Raw genomic sequence first — 20781 nt, forward strand, 5'->3', positions numbered from 1 at the left:
CATGAAAGGCTTACGACGGAACACGACGGTTTTTAGTCAGTAAGAGTCTGACACTCCCTCGCCGCTGCTAACCCACAGCGGGAGGGGTCATTTGATGATATTTGATGTCGTTAAAAAAAAAAAATACCTACTCTCGCAACACATACTTTTCACGTAGGACAAAGGGCCTCGACATAGACCTGCCGCACATAGCCTCGCAATCGCTAGGGCCGCCGCTGCGTAGAGAACTGTAGCTCGTTTACGCTTCCAGTTTGGCGACGTTTCCAAAACGTCGCCATGTGATTTAGGTACCATACACTTCAATATTAACTTCTTGGATACGTAGCCGGCGACGTCGCCATTGGCGTCTAAGTGAGGCAGATTCGAGCACTAACAGTGACTGAGCATTATTCTTATTGGTTGAGTTGTCTCGTAGTCTTTAGAGTACAAACAAATAAAAACAAGTTTCCTCTTTGTTATAAATGTATAGATATAGATGAAACCTACACAAAGGCTGAGGAACACGTGGATCTGTGAAGAGCATCTTTCAATGGCCATGTCATAGCATTGTCTAATGCCTAATGCAACATCACTCGCACATCGCACTGCATTGATAAGATTGTGCAGTTCAAACACAAGTAAACAGGGTTCTCACACCTGTAAAAGATTATAGTCGCGTATTTATTTTATTTGCGTGCATGCAAATGTGTACAGATTAAAGTGACACCACAGATAAAAGATTTTTTTTTTAACTACGGTTTCCATATTTAGATTCCTTTTGAAAAAAATTACACTTCTTCAACTGATTTTCTAGATATGCTACGTGAATTTCGTACATAATCACAGCAATTATATTTTAAGTTCAGTTTATCGAAATTAATGAACGGAACACCAATTTAAATACTGTTTGGAGCGACAATGCGTTCCTGCACTCGCCTAAGTCCTTGCATGCAACATTGTAGCATAACAGTGCGTTACATCGACAAACACCTCAACTAATATTGACTGAACATCTATTTACAGTATCCAAGTACTTGTAAAAAGTTATCTAATAATCGTTTCCACACGTAAGCAAAGAAATTTAAAATAATCTCACTGAAGATTACGAGCAGGCATCAAAGGAGCCCATATTATTGACATTAGTATCGATAACAGTGATACGAGTATGTACAGAGCAGCACTATTACTAATAATAATATGATATTGATAAATCATTTATTTTCATCAAGGGCCGCAAGAAATTACCGTGCGCAGTAACTTTCCGACTGCTGATGCATTCATACGTTCATGTTAACTACCCGTTTGTGACTTGATTTTTCGTATCAACTACAATATTGACGGTGTTCACGTATTTTATTCAAACGTCAATCAATTTGCAAAGTAATTCTAAATAATAAGTTCTAGCTGATTGTAATTCTGATGGCAAACATGTTAATAAGGACTAGACGTTACAAGTGTTATAAGACTGCTGTTATAATCAGGGTGCTTTTAGTTTTGGGTATACCCCTAGTTTATGTTGCGTTATTTGGCAGTGATGGTAATGAAAGCGAAATCCAAACATCTGATTCAGGTAATGTGTTCTTCAGTATTTCATATACATTATTCTTGTAATTTCCAGTGATAAACAATGTTTTTGTGGCGTTCAGGTTACGGAGTGGAGTTTTCTTCTCGTAGACTGTTGAGCGTTGTTGACAAGGATAGGAACTGCACTCCAGCGGCGATTCTCGAGTTCCCTCCCGATGGTCTCACTCGCTACCAGAGGCAACATGTAAGATCTATTTGTATACCATTTATTAAGTAATTCTTATTCATATTATTTTAAGAAAAACCTCTTATTTGTTTATTGGTTACACTGCTGACATTATGCTGATTCGGTACAGTATAGTACAGTTTAAATTTTGACTAGCATTTCTTTTAATAAATTAGTTAAGCTATAAAAAATACTCATAGGTTTGTATCTTTTTATTTCAAATAACAAGACCATGATCATGTTATTTTTAATGTTATTTTGGTTTTTAAAATATATCTTTGAATAATAATATAATCTGGGTGTGTGTATTGTAAACAGATATAAACAATATTTACTGATTTCCCTTGTTTGAATTTATGCTGGAAATGAAAAGTATTTTTTTCTGCTGTTGCTAATGATTGGTGGAGATCAAATACACACTTTAGTACCTATGTTACCATAACCATAGGTACTTAATACCAGAACTGTAAACCCAAAAATGAAAATAAAATATCATCATCATCATCATCATCATCAGCCTATCGCAGTCCACTGCTGGACATAGGCCTCTCCAAGTGCGCGCCACTGAGATCGATTTTCGGCTTCTAGCATCCAGCTCCTGCCTGCCGTCCGAAAATAAAACATGTTTTTTTTGTATTAAAATAATTGTTATTAATTTACAGGGGTATATACTGGTGCACTGCATTCTGGCTGTGTATTGTTTCTTCTTGCTGGGAACTGTTTGTGAGCAGTACTTCGTGCCGGCTATCGAAATGATTTGCGAGCGTGAGTACTTTCCTACTGCTGATAATAAAATTTACAGTTTTCAATGTTCTTTGCCTTAAAAGTAAAAAGAGAAACCTAATAAAATCACTCCCATTAAACGTTTAGGTTCTTGTCTATAAAAATGGGACATAAATCATAAATAGCATACGTAGGACTGAGGATGTTAATAAACAATAAATCACAGTCAAAAATATTCATTTTTAGGCTTATTTATACATCCGCTGACCAAAATTATGTTATCTAATTAAATAGGTACATGCCCTCTAAAACACGACCCTATAGACTCCTCTTTGAATATTATATTTATTTATTTATTTATTGCAAAATGTATACAGATGCATCTTATGCTAGGTACACATTACCCTGTTAGGGCGCAGCAAATTAACTTAAAACTAAAAGTATTATAATAATGACTTAGACTATAAATATATATATATATATATATATATATGACATTAATTTATAAGAAGTTAACAATATCTACAAATAATTATTAGTTAAGCTTACATTTACAATATCAACTTAGGTATATGACAGTAGTTTTAGTTTATCAATATCGTTTATCAGTATATGTTGAAAGTATATAGTTACTAGCTTCCGCCCGCGGCTTCGCCCGCGTAGCCTTCGGTTATATCGCGTTTCCAAGAGAATTCTTCAAAAGTCCGGTATAAAAACTATCCATCCTTTGTTCTTTCTCAAGGTCAACTCTATCTCTGTACCAAATTTTATTAAAACCAGTTTAGTGGTTTAGACGTGAAAGCGTAATAGTCAGACAGCCAGACAGACAGTTACTTTCGCATTTATAATATAATATTAGTAGGGATGATATGGGCTGAATTCGTTTTGAGGGTTTTGAGAAAACCCTCATATCCGTGACCCTTGCACAGCATGCTTTGCGACCCCTAGACCAAGGAGACAGTTCACACCAGGCATTACTTTAAAACAAAGCTTCATACTGTAGTACAGTCAACTTCAGGTCAGTGGTAACAGTTTTATAGGAAAATCGTACTTATTACTATTGAGTTAACGTGCATGACAGTTACCACTGATGTGCAGTCTACCGTACTATATTCTCAGTTTAGGCTTGCGTGCACTACCTTTTCTAGGCCAATTAGAACAACCGCCTATCGTGCTCCCACAAATTACAAGAGAACCCGTAACATTAGGTAGACGATGGTGTCAATTTGTTCATTGAAGTCCTGCAGGTCAAGGTATCGGATGTTCCAGAACGTTTGCAGGATCATGCGTGGAATTATGGCTAATAGGTAATAGTCGTAATACGAGTTCCTAAACTGCAACCTCGTTTTATGAATGCATGCACTTAATGTACGCAAGTTTGCAAAACTAGGGTGTTAATGAAACCTGAAAATGATCAACCTCTTTAAGTAATTGGATAAACACAAAGAGGGGCTACGATAAATACAAAGTCTAGCCAAAGGGTATTGGGTTCCCGGGTAACTGGGTTGAAGAAATCAGATAGGCAGTCGCTTCTTGTAAAGCACTGGCACTCAGCTGAATCCGGTTGGACTGGAAGCCGACCCCAACATGATTGGGAAAAAGGCTCGGAGGATGATGATGACAAAGAGGGGATACGAACAAATGCCTCAGTAATTGCAATATTTGCTCGCAGCGTTGCATTATCTGTGGCCTGAGGCATCCTCTTTTCCGAGCGAATGAGCCTGAAATTGAAATCAAATCAGTGCGCACTCGCGATAAATAATAAAAAAGCTATATCGATCGATATTACGCGACTTTTAGTCCGTCTAGACTACCACTTTCAGCCCTCTTTTTGAAAAATTAAATACGCAGCCGGGCCTTCATCCTTTACGATACATAGACCCCGTCAATGTTCCGGGATTGATTCTATGGATAAATCTTATGTGTAAAGTCTTAATATTTATACTCATTATTATAAATCTTAATAGGACAACTAGAATCGGCCATCTAAAACGATTCTTATCACTACTGTCTAGTTTCCCTCCTTTCACCCAACTGTGTTGGGATCGGCTTCCAGTCTAACCGGAGGCAAATGAGTAAAAGTAATTTAAATGGACCTACTAGAAATCACGATATGATTACACATAAACTCAATCACGATAACATACATTTTTTTTCATACTCACACAAATAATTCACTTTGCCATCATTCACCACCATTACAGAAGATCTATCTCAAGATTCGCCGATGCTCTTTCGTGTTATGTGAAGTAGGCTTTCATACCTATCCAAGGTTCTGTCCGGAGGCAAAGCAAGTTTAATTAGTTTCTGCCGGTACGATGCCCCCTCTCCCTGAACAAACTCCCTCTGAAACCTTTCTATAAAGTCAAAAGTCAAATAGTTTTATTTTCAATCGAATGCAGGTAGACTGGAATCATATTTCATTAGTACTAATAACTCCGCAGACAGATACTTTGAAGGGTCCTTTTAGATATAAGGTTCGTATGGCTTGCGCAGACTAATCAAATCAAAATTCCTTACTATGAAACCTCTCAAATATTTTCTCCCTTTATTTCGTCTGTTTGAACTGCACCCTGAGAGCACAAATGCTTGCACAGGGGCAAAAAGTATCCTATATGTTATTCTGATGCATAAGCTATATCACTGCTGAGTTTCATTAAAATTTATTTAGATGTTTTTGTGTGACAGAGCCCATCAAGACACAGCTATAAATTGTAGCAATCTTTCTCTTTTCTGCTTTAAAACAACGATGGAACTACCAAGGATCATCAAGATTCTTTCAGGAATTCGTGTGCTACAAATTAACGAACATACAAACAAACATTTGCATTTTTTCAAATGAACTATATTTGTTCTAGGCCTCAACATAGGTATGGACATAGCGGGTGCTACGTTCATGGCTGCCGCGAGTTCCAGCCCGGAGCTCTTCATCAACTGTGTTGGGACGTTCGTGACGGAAGGAGACATAGGAGTCGGCACCGTGGTCGGCTCAGCAGTCTTCAATGTGCTGGCTGTGCCCGCTTTTTGCGCCCTTATCGCGGGAAAAGTTAGTAAAATATAGTTTTAATTACACGTCTAAGGAAAATAGATAAGTATAGTCAGGAATTGTGAGGCGATAGAATGTATTTTGTTGTACATAAAGTGTTCTGTTTCAATATAATATACATTTGCATTATAATAACAACAGCGTTGTTGGACACGACGGCTCTTCTCGAATGAGATCAATAATGATAGTTCACCTTTTGCGTAAACACAGGTGCACTCTTTATTCCTTCACTCTCATAGCCAAGGGTGACATCTGACGCGACAGGAGAGAGATAAGGCGGTACACGGTTGTACCACCACCAACTTTAACTAAATTTGTGAAAGTTTCTTAAAACGCACAGAGCTATTTCTGCCCTTATATTATGTATTCTTTCATTAGCTACGTGTACCTACATCCATTGTTAATTGTAAAGATATATAATATATCTATAGATATCTATATATCTTAGACTTTGGCGACACGAGTGCTCCAGCTAGACAATTCGTTATCTATTTGAATAAACATCTTTATGTTAGACGCCTAGGCAAGATTAGATAAAGAAAACAATCATAACTCTAATAAATAAAAGAAATATACTTTGGAGGATGCATAAAAATATGCAAATGTTCAGTCACTACTAGACAATTTTCACAAAGCAAGAAACGAGGCCAGTCAATTTACAGCAATAAAAACTTATTACTTATTAATGCTACAAAATCCCAAAAAAAACAACGAAGTGCGAGGCGGACTCGCGCACGAAGGGTTCTGTAGGTACCATTATTTATAAATCACGTTTGTTGTATGGGAGCCCCCCAAAATATTTATTTAATTCTAGTTTTCAGTATATCAGTACTCTAACTATTACGGTTCATGAGATACAGCCTGGTGACAGACGGATGGAAGGACGGACGGACAGAGGAGCGAAAACAATAGGGTCCCGTTTTACCCTTTGGGTACGGAACCCTAAAAACTAAATATTTTGCATGCTAACCTATCCGTAAATATTATGTCAAATGTGAGAGTCTATCTGTTCGGCATTCACGTCAAAAATACTGACTCGTGTTAAATAAGGTACACAGATAGTATGAGAAATGCATAGCATATTTTTATCTGGGTGCGAAAAGTAGTGCCTCAGGGTCGCGGGTGGTAGGTACTACCCACGTTCGGCTAGTACCTACTTTTATATCTACATATTTTATAATCAATCTTGCTGTTTTACCGCACAGATTGCATGATGCACAGGGGCCCGATTCTCCTAAGTTAATAATGTCAAAATTGAATAGAAATTGAATCGCAGTTTTAACCATATCGGGCATTCTGCTACTAATACTTGTTGTAATTTGACCCACGTTGTTTGCGGAAAACGTTTTATTTTGAACATACTTAATTAATAATAACGCTGCAACATATTTGTAGTGTACCTATGCACGAAAACGTCAATAATGAGTAATTATCTAATTTCGTAACTGAAACCGCGGGTAATTTAGTGACTTCAGTAATTGCTATCGACAAATTACCGAGTGAAAGAAAAGTGTGAAGTAAGGAAAACATATCGAAACGTTGAGTGATAACTACAAGATACACACAAGTATTTCACGCTAACTAGCAAACCTAGTTTCTATAAAAAATACAAAAACAAAGAAACAGGTTTCTGCAAACACTGTATTTTTTAATCAGAGAGCTGAAAAGTTCACAGATGCCTATGCAACAAAAATACATCATCTGTGACAACAAATACTGAAAACAACAAATACTGAAACCTAGAATTAAATAAATATTTTGGGGGGCTCCCATACAACAAACGTGATTTTTTTTTGTCCGTTTTATAAACAATAGTACGGAACCCCTCGTGCGCGAATCCGACTAGCACTTGGCCGGTTTTTTTTTCATTATAATTACATTATGTTTATTATCTACATTTGATACCATTTACCCAGGTGGTGCACCTAGACTGGTGGTCTGTCTCCCGCGACTGTGTGATGTACGCAGTAGCGGTGGTGGCTCTGATCCTCACACTCCTGGACGATGCGGTGTACTGGCATGAAGCTCTCCTGCTGGTGCTCATGTATGTTTTATATATACTGGGTAAGTCGTGTTTAATGCAACCTTTTCTCGGTTATATTGGGGACGGCAGTCTAACCCGGTGCAGCGGGTTTAAATATGTATTTGTTTATTTAAATATTTACACACAACCTTAAATCTACCATTACAGGACGTTCCTAATGCGGCAGTTAGGTTCTTATTATTTATAAAATAAAGTTTAATAACAAATACAGATATTTACAGTACATAGGTATAAAAAACTAACCTAGTAAAAAAAATCATCCCCATCGTCCCAGTTGACAGCGGGGATGAATTTTTGACGCGTTTCGTTATACTGTTTTTTTTTGTAATAACAAATTAACGTATTCTATAGTTAACTAAATCCGCAACTTCAAAATCACCCCATAAGTGACTACAGTGAAGTCATTCCGCGATTCAGCACATAAACACGATGAAACGCCTATCTTATTTTCTGATACACGATTCCTTTTAACGAAACAGTTTTTAAGAACGGTAACTTTTGACAAACTTCTATGAGACTTATGCGAAAAACCTATTATATATTATGTAAACAAAATGATATTTTAGCCTCAGGCAAGCAGAACAAACATTCAGGCAAGGTATTTAAGTCAAAAAGTATGTCATATAGTCTAATAACGGGCCTGAAGAAGTAAACAACTTAATAACAACACTTTCTTAAGTAATCAAGTACCAGCGGTTAACTTACAGATGTTACTCGGAACCAGACCAGCTTTCCAACAGTGAAAGAATTTTCCAAATCGGTTTATTAGTATCGAAGCCGTTAAGAGGACGAATTGGAATTTTTGGCGCCAAGGATCTCAATTTTTCTCAGTAAATACAAAACGGATCAAAATACAACTTGGTTACCTGAAAGTGTATTATATAAACCTTATTTTGTTAGACGTGAAAACATGATTAGGTAACTTTTATAACAGAGAAAAATATATCAAACATACCTCTTTTTAAAAAGAGATTCACATATTATGGGCAAACGGGACCGATTTAAGCCTCTTAACTTTTTTAGTAGTTGAGTACATACTCTTTAAAATTGTAGAAGGAATTTTTATCAAATCATCATTTCTAAATAATAAAATTACAAAACCATTTTGTCGCTTACGACTTTTAGTTATAAGCTAGCGCGCGTATTGTTATCCTCGCCCCGCTCAGACGCTCCGACCCCTTTTCGCGCCTTAGATGCGCGTGCCGGTTATGGAATTATTGTTGACCAATTCGTCGCCTTAAAATAAAAAAATGCTTCCTCTTTATCATTTACGATATAAAAATCAGCTAAGTATAAATATCGTGTGGAAATAAACTTCATAAACCTACAAATTAGACTACCGGTAAATGGTTTTAACGAGTACATTCGGTAAAAACTATTCACTGTTTAATTTGATTTACTGCGGTATGCTTGACTGATATATTCATGACAACGGATTTCTTTTTATTAAATTTATTGTTGCAATCGACTCTTGCATTGTATTTATGTTTGATGGCTTTATACAACTGTATTTCATTCTTTTTAGGCATTACTGTTGTTGTTACTGTACTGCCTTTTTATCGTCCCACTGCTGGGCACAGGCCTCCTCTCACATGGAGAAGGATTGTGTATTATTCACCACGCTTGCTCAATGTGGGTTGGTGATTTCAGACTATACAGTCCAGTTTTCCTCAAAATGTTTTCCTTCACCTTTTTGTCAGCCATTGGTGTCCAAGGTTTACTTTTAGGCATTTGTAATAGGCAATGTTGACATCATTTAAGGATAAACTGAAAATATTGTCGACTAGTTTTTTTCCCGCGATTTCACAATCGTCCAGTGGGAACTTCTACTGATCCTACCGGGATAAAATGTAGCCTATTTTACTCGAGAAGAGTGTAGCTAACCAACAGTGAATTTTTCAAATCGATTCAGTTGCTTCGGAGCCTTTAGGGTACAAACAAAAACACGTTTCCTCTTTGCTATATTACATATGTACTATTTATAACTATTCACACTCATTATCATGGGTAAATCCTAAAAAAAAAATTACCTACATAAAATTTTGTTTTTAAATTTGATAATTATCAGTGTACACACTCCACATATAATTAATTTAAGGTTGTCTTGTTCACAGCTATGGTGTTCAATGGCTGCTTGGGCAAATTTTTCAAGAGCGGATGCTGTATGTTTAGGCAAACTAAAGCCTATACGGAAATCACACCACTCCTTGCAAATGGTAAGCTATTTAAATCACACAGTTGTAAAGCATTTTATTACAGAGATTAAAGCATTGACTGGTATAACTTAGGTCAGAAGTTCGAAGATATACTTAGTGCGAATTACAATCGATCCATCCGTTGTTTGAGATTGAATATTGAATTTTAACATTACCTTCACATCAGTTATGTTAAATTCCAGTCTCTAATCGAACAAGAACTGATGGATTGGTCGGAGACCTCTCTACTACTAAATGAGCCAGTTTAAAAACAAAACACCAACGACAGTCATGTGATAATCATGCTTTCGCAGAATGCATCCGAGTCACTAGTGTGAGAACATCATCATAAATTATACCTCCGCCTCAAAAAAACAGGCCAAGTGCGAGAACAGGCCACGCACGAATGGTTCCGTACCAGAGCAAAAATGAGCAAAAAATCACGTTTGTTGTATAGGAGCCCCCCAAAATATTTATTTTATTTTAGTTTCAGTATTTGTTGCTATAGCGGCAACAGAAATACATCATCTGTGAAATTTCAACTCTCTAACTATCACGGTTCATGAGATACAGCCTGATGACAGACGGACGGGTGGACAGAGGAGCGAAAACAATAGGGTCCCGTTTTACCCTTTGGGTACAGAACCCTAAAAACAGGCCAAGTGCGAGACGAACTGGCGCACGAACGGTTCCGTACCTTTATCTGTAAAAATCACGTTGTACCAACAATGGGAGCCGTCTGAAACATTTATTCTATTCTAGTTTTCGTTATAGTATTTGTTATTCCTCCTCCATCATTTGAGAAAATTTCAACTGTCTAGCTATCACGGTTCTTGAGATACAGCCTGGTGTCAGACGGATGGACGACAGCGAAATTTTAGTAGTAAGATCCCGTTTTACCCTAAAGGTGCGGAACCCTAAAAAGACTCATAGATTATACAACACACTTATGATGTAACTCCATATCTTTACATGCTTCCTATAACACATACATACACATAAGGAATTTATTTATTCTAGAAAAACACGCAGCTTCAGATAATGCAAAGAGTATTCAGAGTATCGCAGTTGGAAAAACTGATGTGCAGATCAATGTACCGACCATACCGAGACGGGACTCCTTCGACTCAGGTAACTATTTAAAATGTATTTATTTATTTGTGCTTTGTGGGTTTTATAATAAGTTTCATAATGCAACCCGTAGTCTGGAAGTTTGTGATTGATTCACCCGTGCATCGGAAAGCACGTTAATGTCGGTCCTGCGCCTAATCTCTCTCCGGTCGTGTCGGATTACCTTCCCGTCGGGCTTTGAGAGAGAAGGAATAGTGAGAGCACTTGTATCTACGCAGCCATTTCTCAACTCAAATAAAATTCGTTTTTTATTTCACAAAAGTATCTTTTGTAGCCTTCACCCAGCTATATTGAATTCGGTTACCAGTCTAAGCGAATCTAGCTGAGCAATTCTGTTTTACATGATTAGATTCCGAACAATACCGGCTTTATTGGAAAATACCTGGATAATACTGGACATCTCAAATTTAGTTTATTCTTGTGCCCTCAAAACCAGCTGGTCAGCAGGTGGCTTAAATGGTCGTTTCACCCGCACGTTTTTAAGATTCATATAACCTGCACCGTGTAGACGCACCCTTAGTGCACATCCAGCTTTACGTGAGTTCTCGTTTAAAACGTACGACGACGGAAATTATCGGTTACTAGTCAGTAAATTGAACGTTTGCCTGTGTTTAAACGCTATGACATTACTACTGCAGTACGACGGGCCAGCTTGAAATCGAACTTGATTGATGATTATTTGATTATTTGATGTACATTCTTAAGATTTGTGACTGCAGTTCTAACTTAGTTTTCAATGCGAATCGGCGTATCTGTCGTAGATTTAAAATGTATTCATTCAGATGCCGCGCGTCACTTCTTTATTGCTTACTATTTTATGACCAAAAAACAAGTAACTCTGTGCATAATATTTAATCCACATAAAAAACATATGTTGTTTTAAAAAATATTCATCGCTAACAAACATTTGATCTATAACTAATCATGTACCGAACAAAAACTGTAAGTCAACCCAGTGATATACAATATACAATGTACGAGAATTTTCAACATTTTCTCTCATACAAAGCGTTTATTAAAATAGTTTGGCATGTTCTCACGAGTACGCTTATTGTTGTTACAAGAATTTTTAAGCTATAAAACAATCTGCTATAACGCGAAAGTTTTGCGTACAGCTGTTTTGTTAGACCGATTTTATGTAAAGGCAAGTAAATAACAACAGGATAAATAAAAAATCCTTTTAAATCGTGTTTGCTCGTATCTAAGAGTGCCTGCCAACTTTTAGCCGGCCGATAGTTTGTTCTGACTTGTTTGTTTGTACTTTTAAACAGTGTAGCAAGGAATGGTAGTACGCACATAACAACCCCTGGTCTGTGACTCAGAGTTGTATATTTTAAACCCATCTATCTCCAACTCCTGAGCCATTTTTTCCCAACTATTTCAGGGTCGGCTTACATTAGTGCGCTCATATTAGCTTCACTTGTAACTATGTATGTAAAAAAAAAATGTAAAAAAATCTTGGAATCTTAACTTGACCCACTTCCCGGTCTTCGATAAGGATCAAATTTCGCACACGCTCTGAGTTCTGATGACAATACATAACTAGCGTATTTTTTAGGTTTTAAAACAATTTTTTAAACCCATACCTCGTTTTCCAGATACTCTAAGCAACCACTCCATGTGGTCGTGGCCTGGTGAGAAGGAGTCGTTTTGGAAGAAGGTATTCTGGGTGTTCTCTTGGCCCATCAACCTTGTGCTCTGGTTGACCATCCCTGACTGCCGCCGCAGACCTGCGTTGTACCCTGTCACGTTCATCATGTGCGTCACTTGGATAGGAGGCGTGTCGTATCTAGTAGCTTGGATGATCACCGTGCTAGGTAAGTAATATAGTTTAGATTGGTCATTGTTCATAAAAGTATGAAAGCAGCACCCGCCAAAAGCTTTTGTTTAAACTATCTAGCATACTGTGGATGTCTATGTCTACTAAAATCAGTTTTATCGGGATTATGCTGCCGCATCTATATAAAGCGATTTCATGTAAATAAATAGTGCAGCTGTGGCCTGTAAGGTCGGCAGTTGCAGTCAGCAGCTCGCTTCCAACACGTACCTTCATTAAGGAAATGCTTCAAAAATCATAAAACAATATGCGAATGCCAATTCATGTGATTTCTGTGTGCTGCGCGTGATCATGTTCGACCACGACTGACAAATGAATGCGCATTGTTTGATTGATACCTACTTAACATGTGACAAAAAGTTTGCCGATGCTAATTCCTGGCTATAAACAAAACATACATAGCATGCGTGAGCTGAAAACCTGTAGTGTTCCTATTCTGTTACCTCAACACATTATTTATTGTAGTGTCCTTTTCGATGTGTCCTGTCCTACCTTATTTTGGTACCTCAACTTCCTCCCACACGACTTCATCTATAGGGGAATATAAAAGTTAATTTCCATCATACACTTATCTGACACAAGCCGCGGATGATTTCGTTTTTTTTGTAATGTGTAGTGATCAAAGGGCTAATCCAAAATTGCTATGATTGTTCTTTCATAGGTGATACGCTGAATGTCCCTGACAGTATAACTGGGTTGACGATTCTGGCAGCCGGCACCAGTCTACCTGAAGCCGTGTCTAGCGTCTTGGTGACTGTGCAAGGTAAAGTACCTATTTTTAATGAAGTTCAACCTAATTAAGTTGTACTGCTGAACAAAAATGTCATCTCACACAGAGCAGGAATTAGTGCTCAAAGTGACCTGGAAATTCTACATTTTTAAGTCCAAGTTTCTCCGCTATGTTTTCCTTCGCCATTGACTGAACCATCAGTCAATGGCGAAGGAAAACATCCATGTCCAAGAGACAGCAAGGAAACTTACTAAAAAATATTTGTGTTTATTTTTTTGTACCCTCGCATTTGAGGAACTACTCAATACTACATCTGCCTTATCAATCTGATGATGTCGATCAGGCTCCTTTTCTTATTGGCAAATCTTACAAGTCAGTGTTTGTTGAATTTTCAGGGCACGGCACAATGGGGCTGAGCAACTCCATTGGTTCCAATACGTTCGATATACTGCTGTGCTTGGGTTTGCCGTGGCTGATCAAATCGCTGGCTTATCCCACCGTGCCAGGTCATCATTGGGTGAGTACCTATACCTACATGTTATTTTTTTTTATAAGTCTGCTTTTGTTTCATAATTTAAAAATAATAAAATGACACGGCCTACTATAAGCGAATTAACTGGATTTAACTATAGATGGAGAACTTTGATGAGAATCATGATCTATAGACCCGCACAGCATTCAGTGGCTCAACTGTTTATACCTTTGTTTACTAGTATAATAACAGAATATCCTTCCCCAATCAGATATAACGCCTATACTATCTCCCTCCATACCAAAGATCTTAATAGTCACACCAGTAGAGTTATTATCATACTTACCTTGTAATATCATATTCCAGGTATCAATAAATTCAAGAGGTCTATCATACAGCGCGATTTCCTTGCTGTCAACATTATTCGCGTTATACGGCTGCCTTCTGCTCAACAAATTCCAGCTGGACTGGAGAATCGGCGTGACTTGCAGCCTCATATACCTCGGCTATCTCATCCTGGCAGCTCTCATTGAGCTCAATGTCTTCTTCCAGGTCAACTTACCTATATGCCCTCACTGATGGAATGTGGGAACCCTTCTCATTTATGTATTTTATGGCCTAGCACAGAGGAGCGCAGCGGAGAGGATTTTTATAGAGTACTCGTCAATTGTTTTTAGTCTGACGTACGGGCCCCGTACTGCCTACTGATCCTCTAGGGTCGCAAGTTTTTTGTCAGGTTCAGGCACTTATGCACTTTATTTAGTTAAAGTAGATTTTCTAGTGTCTTATAAAAATGCTCTTCGCTGCGCTAGACATAATTGTTTTTTGATTTTGAGATTTTAATTCCTCGAAATTATCAAAATTGTATCTTGAAATTCAGAGGCTAACTAGTGTAAGGAAACATGTACTTATTTAATTTTAAGTAGAATATTAAGATAGTAACTCTTAAGCAATTTAATAGTGATTCAGTATTTTTATTTCATTAGGGGATTATAACAAGGTCAACGTTTCTCGAATATCTTTATCCGATAACAGTTAGTTGCGATATCAGAACAAAGGAAAGTGAACCAATTTGTATCGTTAGGTACATTAATAAAAAGTTTAACGTCATTATTTTAACATTCGAATGTTGGTAAGAAATGCAAGAATTTTTTTTAATGCAAATATATCTATTCCATCTCGGACTGCCCTTCCCCTAGTTATCTTATTATTATATATTTAGATATCTAATTTGGCGAATGCAAAACCAAAGTCAGTTATATATCTACGCAAAAGGTACCTACAGCACTGGTATATATTTATCACTGGTACGTTATCTCCATTCAAGGATAATCATCAGTAGGTTACAGTAACATACCTTAACTATTTTTATGAAAACTCTGTACTAACATGCATTATATTTTAATATTTTCCGGAATTAACTTCTTCATTTACAGTATTTTCATATATTGTAGTATTAAAATAAACGTTACTCAATTAATGTACTTACACTCGCACTTTTATCATCATCATCATTAGCATTTCTGCTGCCCCAAACAACTATAAGAATGCAACTTTATATTTATTTAATAAGTATTAACATTATAGTACATATTGTGAACTTGTTAAAACGTACTTACCATAAGAAATATCTTAAAGCTCGGTCGATATTATGGTATACGGACTGGTTAAAAACTATTCTGGTTAAAGGGTTTACAAAACTTGTGGCGTTTGACACCACATAAAAATTACCATTTACTTTCATGTACTTAAAAAAGGTAATGAGATTGTTCCTCAAATATTTCTGTTATCCTTTTTAGTTATACATAACCACTGTAATTACTAAAACAAAATTTAGAAATTTAATTTTGACAGTAGTTTAAATTATGTCATTTCCATATTTTAACCAAAATTAACTGAGATAGATTACTGATACCATCAGATTCACCATTAGAGGAGAAAATTTTCTAATAAACTTACTTTTCATAATTTCATATAAATCTTCGTGTCATATGCCAAGTCAGTTTATTGTTCACAGTGAATTTATTCGATAGTAACCACACGTATCAATCGTGTGTGAAAATTGTTCTCATCGGCGAAATAATAGGCTTTCTCTATCGATTGTATGTTTTTAGTAATTAAGGTTTATTAGTAAACAATGATAGGCTCATTATAAATCACATGTAAGGCTAATTTGAGTGTAGACTAGAAAGGGGAAAGACATTGTTGTTGAATATTAAATAAAAATATTTACCGATACCTGTTTAAGTGTTCGTTCCAGCTTTCCTTTCCTATTCATCCCTCACACTTCCTACATATTGGCGCTATGACGATCAAATCCTCTACTATTTAAACATAAATAAACGATTTTACTTTTTAATGTTGTAAGTAACGAAATCTGATATGAGAATTTCTTCTGTTAATGAACCTGTTAAATTGTTAATACTTATCATTATTGCTAGCTAAGATTGAAATTATCAATAAAACTCGTCAATACCGCAAATACAATAATTTAATTGGTAACAAAAATCATTTGATAGACAAATGCTTTTATAACTGTCTGTATATAGCTATAGCAATATAATATATTTACACTTTCATCAGTTTAAAAGAAACGCGCATAATCCACGTAATTAGGCTTAGTATACAATGGAGGGCTAAAAACTAGTCGTCACTCGTGACATAACGTCCCGTGAGTGAATGAAAAGTTCCCAATGAGTGTCTCAACAAGAACTAATGACATAAGGCACAATGAAAAATAACGATTTTGTCATAACACATAAGACGTTCAACTTTTCCATTCCGACGCGTAAAAGTGTAAAAAAGAAGACAATACATAATCGGCGTTCGTAATTAGAGGTAGCACACGCGATTCGCGGCATCGACGCACGCATGTAATGTGCAGACGGAGCGATACGTTCACGCATCTAGGGTATCGCACGTCGGAAAACACGCCTTCCGTATACTAATAGCTCACAAAAACTACGCACCACGTACGTTAACCAAGATCATGCTAATTATTACAAAAAATCTTAAGTATATGCAAATAGAATTGATTAATTGCTCCGTACTGATTACAAATCGAATATTAACGTTTAATAAATAACGACAGCATACAAATCACATTAAATTAATATCACTACTTATTAGAAATAATGCATTAAGATCTCTTACATAATGATTAATCTATGTAACCTACCTACCTAAACTACGGCTAGGTATAAAGTAATCTATCAATCTGTCCCAAAAAGTAGGCGGTCGTTTTGTTGAGGGGAACATTGACGGGACAGACGACATACAAATTTTAATTGGCTTCCTCTGAGGCGTGTGCATGACGAAAGGATAGGGATGTTTGATGAGCGGGGAAATGGTGGTTCCGATCAGACTGACCGTGGGCTTAGCGAAGTTGATGGGCTGACTCTTCACGACCTGTCGCTGACTCGCACCCCCCAACAGTATGATCGGTATCGAGCTTCCTTTAGTGGAACTTATCGGCGATCTCGTGGAACTCATGAAGGGTCTCAACGATGACGGCCTCGACGTCGAACTAGGTGAAGTCTCGATAATTTCATGAAAAATCGAGTCGTCATAATCCTTGTTCTCTTCAACAAACGGTGTGATGAACACCACCTGACGCAAACTGTTTATATCCTGCACTAGTTTAGCGTGTTCCTTCATCAAATGTTCGCTTTTGGGTATTATGTTGTCAAGAATATTATCCATCCGTCGTGCCATTGGGTGCATGTCGAGCGAGAACTGAACCGGCCATTCAGCCGAACGTTTGAAGATCTTTCGTAACACTGGGCTCTGGGAACGCCATCCTAAGCAATAATGAATAGATTACCATATAAGCGAGGAAAAAATAATGAATTTACCTTTGAATCACAATTCCTTTACCTTCTTTGAGCATTCTACCGATTCTATCTCTGTTGAATGTTGCATAGTCGATGCAGCTTACCTGAAATTAAATAATTTAACTGTGATAAAGTATAACTGTGGAAAGTATATCTTAAGTACATAGATAACAATGCGTAAGCAGTTAACCAAATGATTTGAAGTCAATTAACTTCGCATGAGGCGCCAAAAAAACAATGCATTTTCGCTTCAATTTTGCAATTCGCAATAAATCATTATTATTTAATATCTACCTATAAGAAACAATAACACAAAATTAAATAGCAAGCGGGACTATATAGCAAATTCAAAATTAGATAACTAAGTACTTGTGTTTACGAAATTCTTGAGCTGAGAGTTTATAACGGTATTAATAACTTGTGGTACAATTTCTACAAGGATGCATAATTCGAAAAATCTGAACCGAAGACGGCGGGACGGGACATAACCACTATATTTTGTCACTTACTAAGCTACATAGAATCTATACTATTGTGTATCGTGGTAAAGTCGAAAAGTGACTGTAAATCTTACCTGTCGTCGGTAATAATTATCGAAGTCGTAACATACCTAGTTAGTCAATTAAGCGCTACACTGGCTACTGAACATGGTATTTTTTATGCTCATTAGCAATATGCGCAGAGAGAGCAACCAACTTGTTATTAATATGTCTTTTGCAAAGTGCAGGAAATTATTACTACGATAAAGTAACGGCTATATTATCGAATTAAGGTTGATCAAGATTTATTGTTAAGATTCTTTGTTAATCGCAATACAGATAGACGCCCGAAAAAACAAACAAAAAAATATATAATTCGAAGGATATGGAAGTCTATAAACTTTTCTAAGGATTTGGCAAGTATACCTACAGCTGTACGCATTCTAATAAAAAGAAAGCTTCCACAAAATACCAAATTCATAATAGACCAAAATGCGAAACAGATCTAGACCCAGATCCGGAAAACTGTAAACAAAACTTTAATCAGGTACAGATACTTTTCGTACAAAGATACGCGTGAAAAATCAGGCAACAGCACGAATACCAAATAAAAATAAATAAGTAAACATACCTCCGTAGAAGGCCCGAATTGCCGGTCGGGCAGTATGTGCATGCCCTCAGCGAAGAGCAAGACTTGGCACAGCACCACCAACCACCACATGGTATTACCACCGACTGGCGCTGGTATACTCGGGGCTCGGCCCCACTACCACCGAATGCTTTTCCTCGCACTAGCATGTTATACATTCCTTCACGTCGGTAATGGACAAACGAAGTGTTTTATTTGCACCTTTTTGGATTTTCCGTTTATATTCTAGACATTCTAGGTTCTAATGATAAATTACTGGCTTCGCGCGGGTTTTCCGCGACCTGGGGAAAATACTTTGCTCAACTGTCTTAGGGATCCTATTAAGTAGGTACCATGATCTGAATCTAAATCTAAATCAGCAGCAAAACTTCAAATACCTATTCATATTAGGGTATGTCCACCGCCCAGTTTGTAGCTTGATAAAAATAACTTAAAAGAACTGTTGGTCTATTTCAGCCATACTCAACCAGCGGCCCGCGGGCCGCCTGCGGCCCGCTGCGCTTTTCTTTGCGGCCCGAGCCACGTTAAGGGCCCAAAATTACGTAAAATTAACGCATTTATTAATTCACGCATTTACTCATGTTTTCTCCCTTAATGCGTACACACAGATCACACTTGAGTGCGCTCAATATGAAGAATTTTGGAAATTAGTACCGGATAGCTATGAAACGTTAAAAAATTGCGCACATTTACTCTTGACATTGTTTGCATCAACTTACCTATGTGAATCCTCATATTCAAAAATGAAATATGCAAAAAATGTCTACAGATCTCGGCTTACCGATTCGCACCTAGACGACGTCTTGAGAGTAGCATGCAGTAACTATGTGCCTGATTTATCAAAAATTGACAAAAATTTGTTACAATGTCAAAAATCACATTAATTTTTATGACAGAAATAAATGCAAATTTTTTTATTATATAGTTTTATATAACTGTCGCATAATCTTCGCTTCATCACTAGTAACAAATGCGAAAGAAACCCAGTCTGTCTGTTACGCTTTCGTGAATAAACCACTGAATCGATTCTGATGAAATTTGGTACATGGATAGACTATTCGCTGATGACGTAGGTGACATAGGTATGTAGGTAAATTACTGCGGCCCGCAAGGTTAAACAGTAGCAATTATGTGGCCCAGGGTAAAAAAAGGTTGAGTATAGCTGGTCTATTTGATCAAAACAAGAATTTTGTAACAATGAAGATTAAATATTTGGGTAAAAGTTAGAGGATAAAAAGACAATGTACCAAGAAACAATAGGCGGTTTCAAACTTCTTACCTAAGCCTTTGCCGAAAACTTTTTAAATATAGGCAACAAGGGTTTTACATAGGCTATATTTTATCCCGGTACGGGCAGTAGTTCCTATGAGAGGCGGGTGAAACCGCAGGAAAACAGCTAATGTACAATATACATATAAATAGCTTCGTTTCTGTTTTGGGATATGGAAAACTTACCTGACCTTACCTTCATGTTCAAGATACATTCAAGAGTACAACACAAAGGGTCGGCACACATCTGATGGAAAATGCGTCGCGTTGACCATATTACTAAAAACATTCAATCAATCACACCTTACCGATGATGCGTTTGTGCGTCAATCATACATACCTATATGATACGCTCACACTTTTTCTCAGATGTGAACCGACTCTTATTAACCTGGGTGTGTCATGTTCTCATCATACTTGCATATGTTTATCACACTGTCATGTGTGATGCTAATGAAAAGGATTTTTTGTTGTATTTGTGACCGAAAGGCCTCGAAACTACGGGACCGATTTGACAAATTCTTTTACTTTTTGGAGGAGCCCACCCAAAGTAACACAGGGTTTAATTCATCTGGAGAAGTTTCGCGGGTGAATCCGCGGGGAACAGCTAGTCTCTTGTGTCTCTTTATTAGACAGTACAATTA

General features: G+C 37.1%; 2 protein-coding genes across 2 annotated transcripts; one reads left to right on the plus strand and one right to left on the minus strand.

The window, feature by feature from the left end:
* The first annotated feature begins 1118 nt into the window (after positions 1 to 1118).
* LOC110374258 (sodium/potassium/calcium exchanger 4) lies at positions 1119 to 16145 on the plus strand. The gene is made up of 11 exons (XM_021331907.3): positions 1119 to 1549; positions 1626 to 1747; positions 2392 to 2494; positions 5311 to 5498; positions 7415 to 7562; positions 9657 to 9758; positions 10758 to 10868; positions 12467 to 12685; positions 13367 to 13468; positions 13831 to 13952; positions 14274 to 16145. Exons 1-11 carry the CDS (start codon positions 1399 to 1401, stop codon positions 14484 to 14486), a joined length of 1581 nt encoding a protein of 526 aa, XP_021187582.3. The 5' UTR covers positions 1119 to 1398; the 3' UTR covers positions 14487 to 16145.
* A 244-nt stretch (positions 16146 to 16389) lies between these two features.
* On the minus strand, positions 16390 to 19114 carry LOC110374264 (uncharacterized). Its single transcript, XM_021331921.3, has 3 exons — positions 18851 to 19114; positions 17784 to 17844; positions 16390 to 17707 (listed from the first exon to the last, which is right to left on the minus strand). The coding sequence occupies exons 1-3, from the start codon at positions 18938 to 18940 to the stop codon at positions 17082 to 17084; spliced, it is 777 nt and encodes a 258-aa protein (XP_021187596.3). The 5' UTR covers positions 18941 to 19114; the 3' UTR covers positions 16390 to 17081.
* Between the last annotated feature and the right edge of the window lie 1667 nt (positions 19115 to 20781).

This window comes from Helicoverpa armigera, chromosome 1, assembly GCF_030705265.1.
Source record: "Helicoverpa armigera isolate CAAS_96S chromosome 1, ASM3070526v1, whole genome shotgun sequence".
NCBI classification, from domain to species: Eukaryota; Metazoa; Arthropoda; class Insecta; order Lepidoptera; family Noctuidae; genus Helicoverpa; species Helicoverpa armigera.

Bases quoted from the DNA above. Each gene is read 5' to 3' on its own strand.
- LOC110374258 (XM_021331907.3), top strand. From the start codon at position 1,399: ATGGCAAACATGTTAATAAGGACTAGACGTTACAAGTGTTATAAGACT. The intron at 9,759-10,757 runs GTAAGCTATTTA...TATTTATTCTAG, and splicing joins CACACCACTCCTTGCAAATG to AAAAACACGCAGCTTCAGAT. The intron at 13,469-13,830 runs GTAAAGTACCTA...TTGAATTTTCAG, and splicing joins CGTCTTGGTGACTGTGCAAG to GGCACGGCACAATGGGGCTG.
- LOC110374264 (XM_021331921.3), bottom strand. From the start codon at position 18,940: ATGTGGTGGTTGGTGGTGCTGTGCCAAGTCTTGCTCTTCGCTGAGGGC. The intron at 17,845-18,850 runs GTATGTTTACTT...ATTTAATTTCAG, and splicing joins AATTCGGGCCTTCTACGGAG to GTAAGCTGCATCGACTATGC. The intron at 17,708-17,783 runs GTAAAGGAATTG...ATTATTGCTTAG, and splicing joins CGGTAGAATGCTCAAAGAAG to GATGGCGTTCCCAGAGCCCA.